This window comes from Phaethon lepturus, unplaced genomic scaffold, assembly GCF_000687285.1.
Source record: "Phaethon lepturus isolate BGI_N335 unplaced genomic scaffold, ASM68728v1 scaffold45061, whole genome shotgun sequence".
In the NCBI taxonomy this organism is placed as follows: Eukaryota; Metazoa; Chordata; class Aves; order Phaethontiformes; family Phaethontidae; genus Phaethon; species Phaethon lepturus.
Window position 1 is genome coordinate 1 of NW_010516361.1, and position 588 is coordinate 588.

The 588-nt window shown below is 64.8% G+C and overlaps 1 protein-coding gene across 1 annotated transcript in view; it reads left to right on the forward strand.

Annotated features, from left to right (window-relative positions):
- Positions 1-269: 269 nt before the first annotated feature.
- Positions 270-588, forward strand: part of LOC104627697 (ORM1-like protein 2) — a 1,013-nt gene continuing 694 nt past the window's right edge. Inside the window, exon 1 of the mRNA XM_010296034.1 lies at positions 270-443. Coding sequence (XP_010294336.1) covers positions 270-443 — 174 coding nt within the window. The remainder of the gene's footprint in view (positions 444-588) is intronic.

Genomic DNA, 588 nt, shown 5'->3' on the forward strand with positions numbered 1-588 from the left:
TCGCCCGGGGGGAGGCAGCCCGGGGCGAGTGCTGGGGAGGGGGGAGCCCTGTGCTGGGGTGGTTTTTCCGTAAGGCCGAGCTAGAGAGTCACTAATTAGGGAGCTGGCATCAGAGGCGCGGTGGGGTTAAGCCCTCGGGAAGGCCGGGCTGAGAGGAGCTGCGGGAAGACGGTGCATCAGCCCGAGAGCCTCGGCTGGGTTAGGAATTGCAGAGGTTTGGGAAAAAGCTCCGAGGAGCCCTCTGGAAGCCTCCCTTTGTGTGCTGCAGGATGAACGTCGGCGTGGCGCACAGCGAGGTGAACCCCAACACGCGGGTGATGAACAGCCGGGGCATCTGGCTGGCGTACGGGATCTCCGTGGGAGTCCTCCACGTTGTTCTCCTCAGCATCCCGTTCTTCAGCGTTCCTGTGGTCTGGACGCTCACCAACGTCATACACAACCTGGTTAGTGAAAGCTCGGTCCGCTTTTCTCCCAGGGCTGGAGAGCGCACAGGCTGCCGCCCGCTGGGCACAGTTCCGTGTCCCCGGGCCACGAGGAAGCTCCCAGTTGCTGCGGGGCACCGGAGACAGGCTGGCGGGTGGCGCTGCG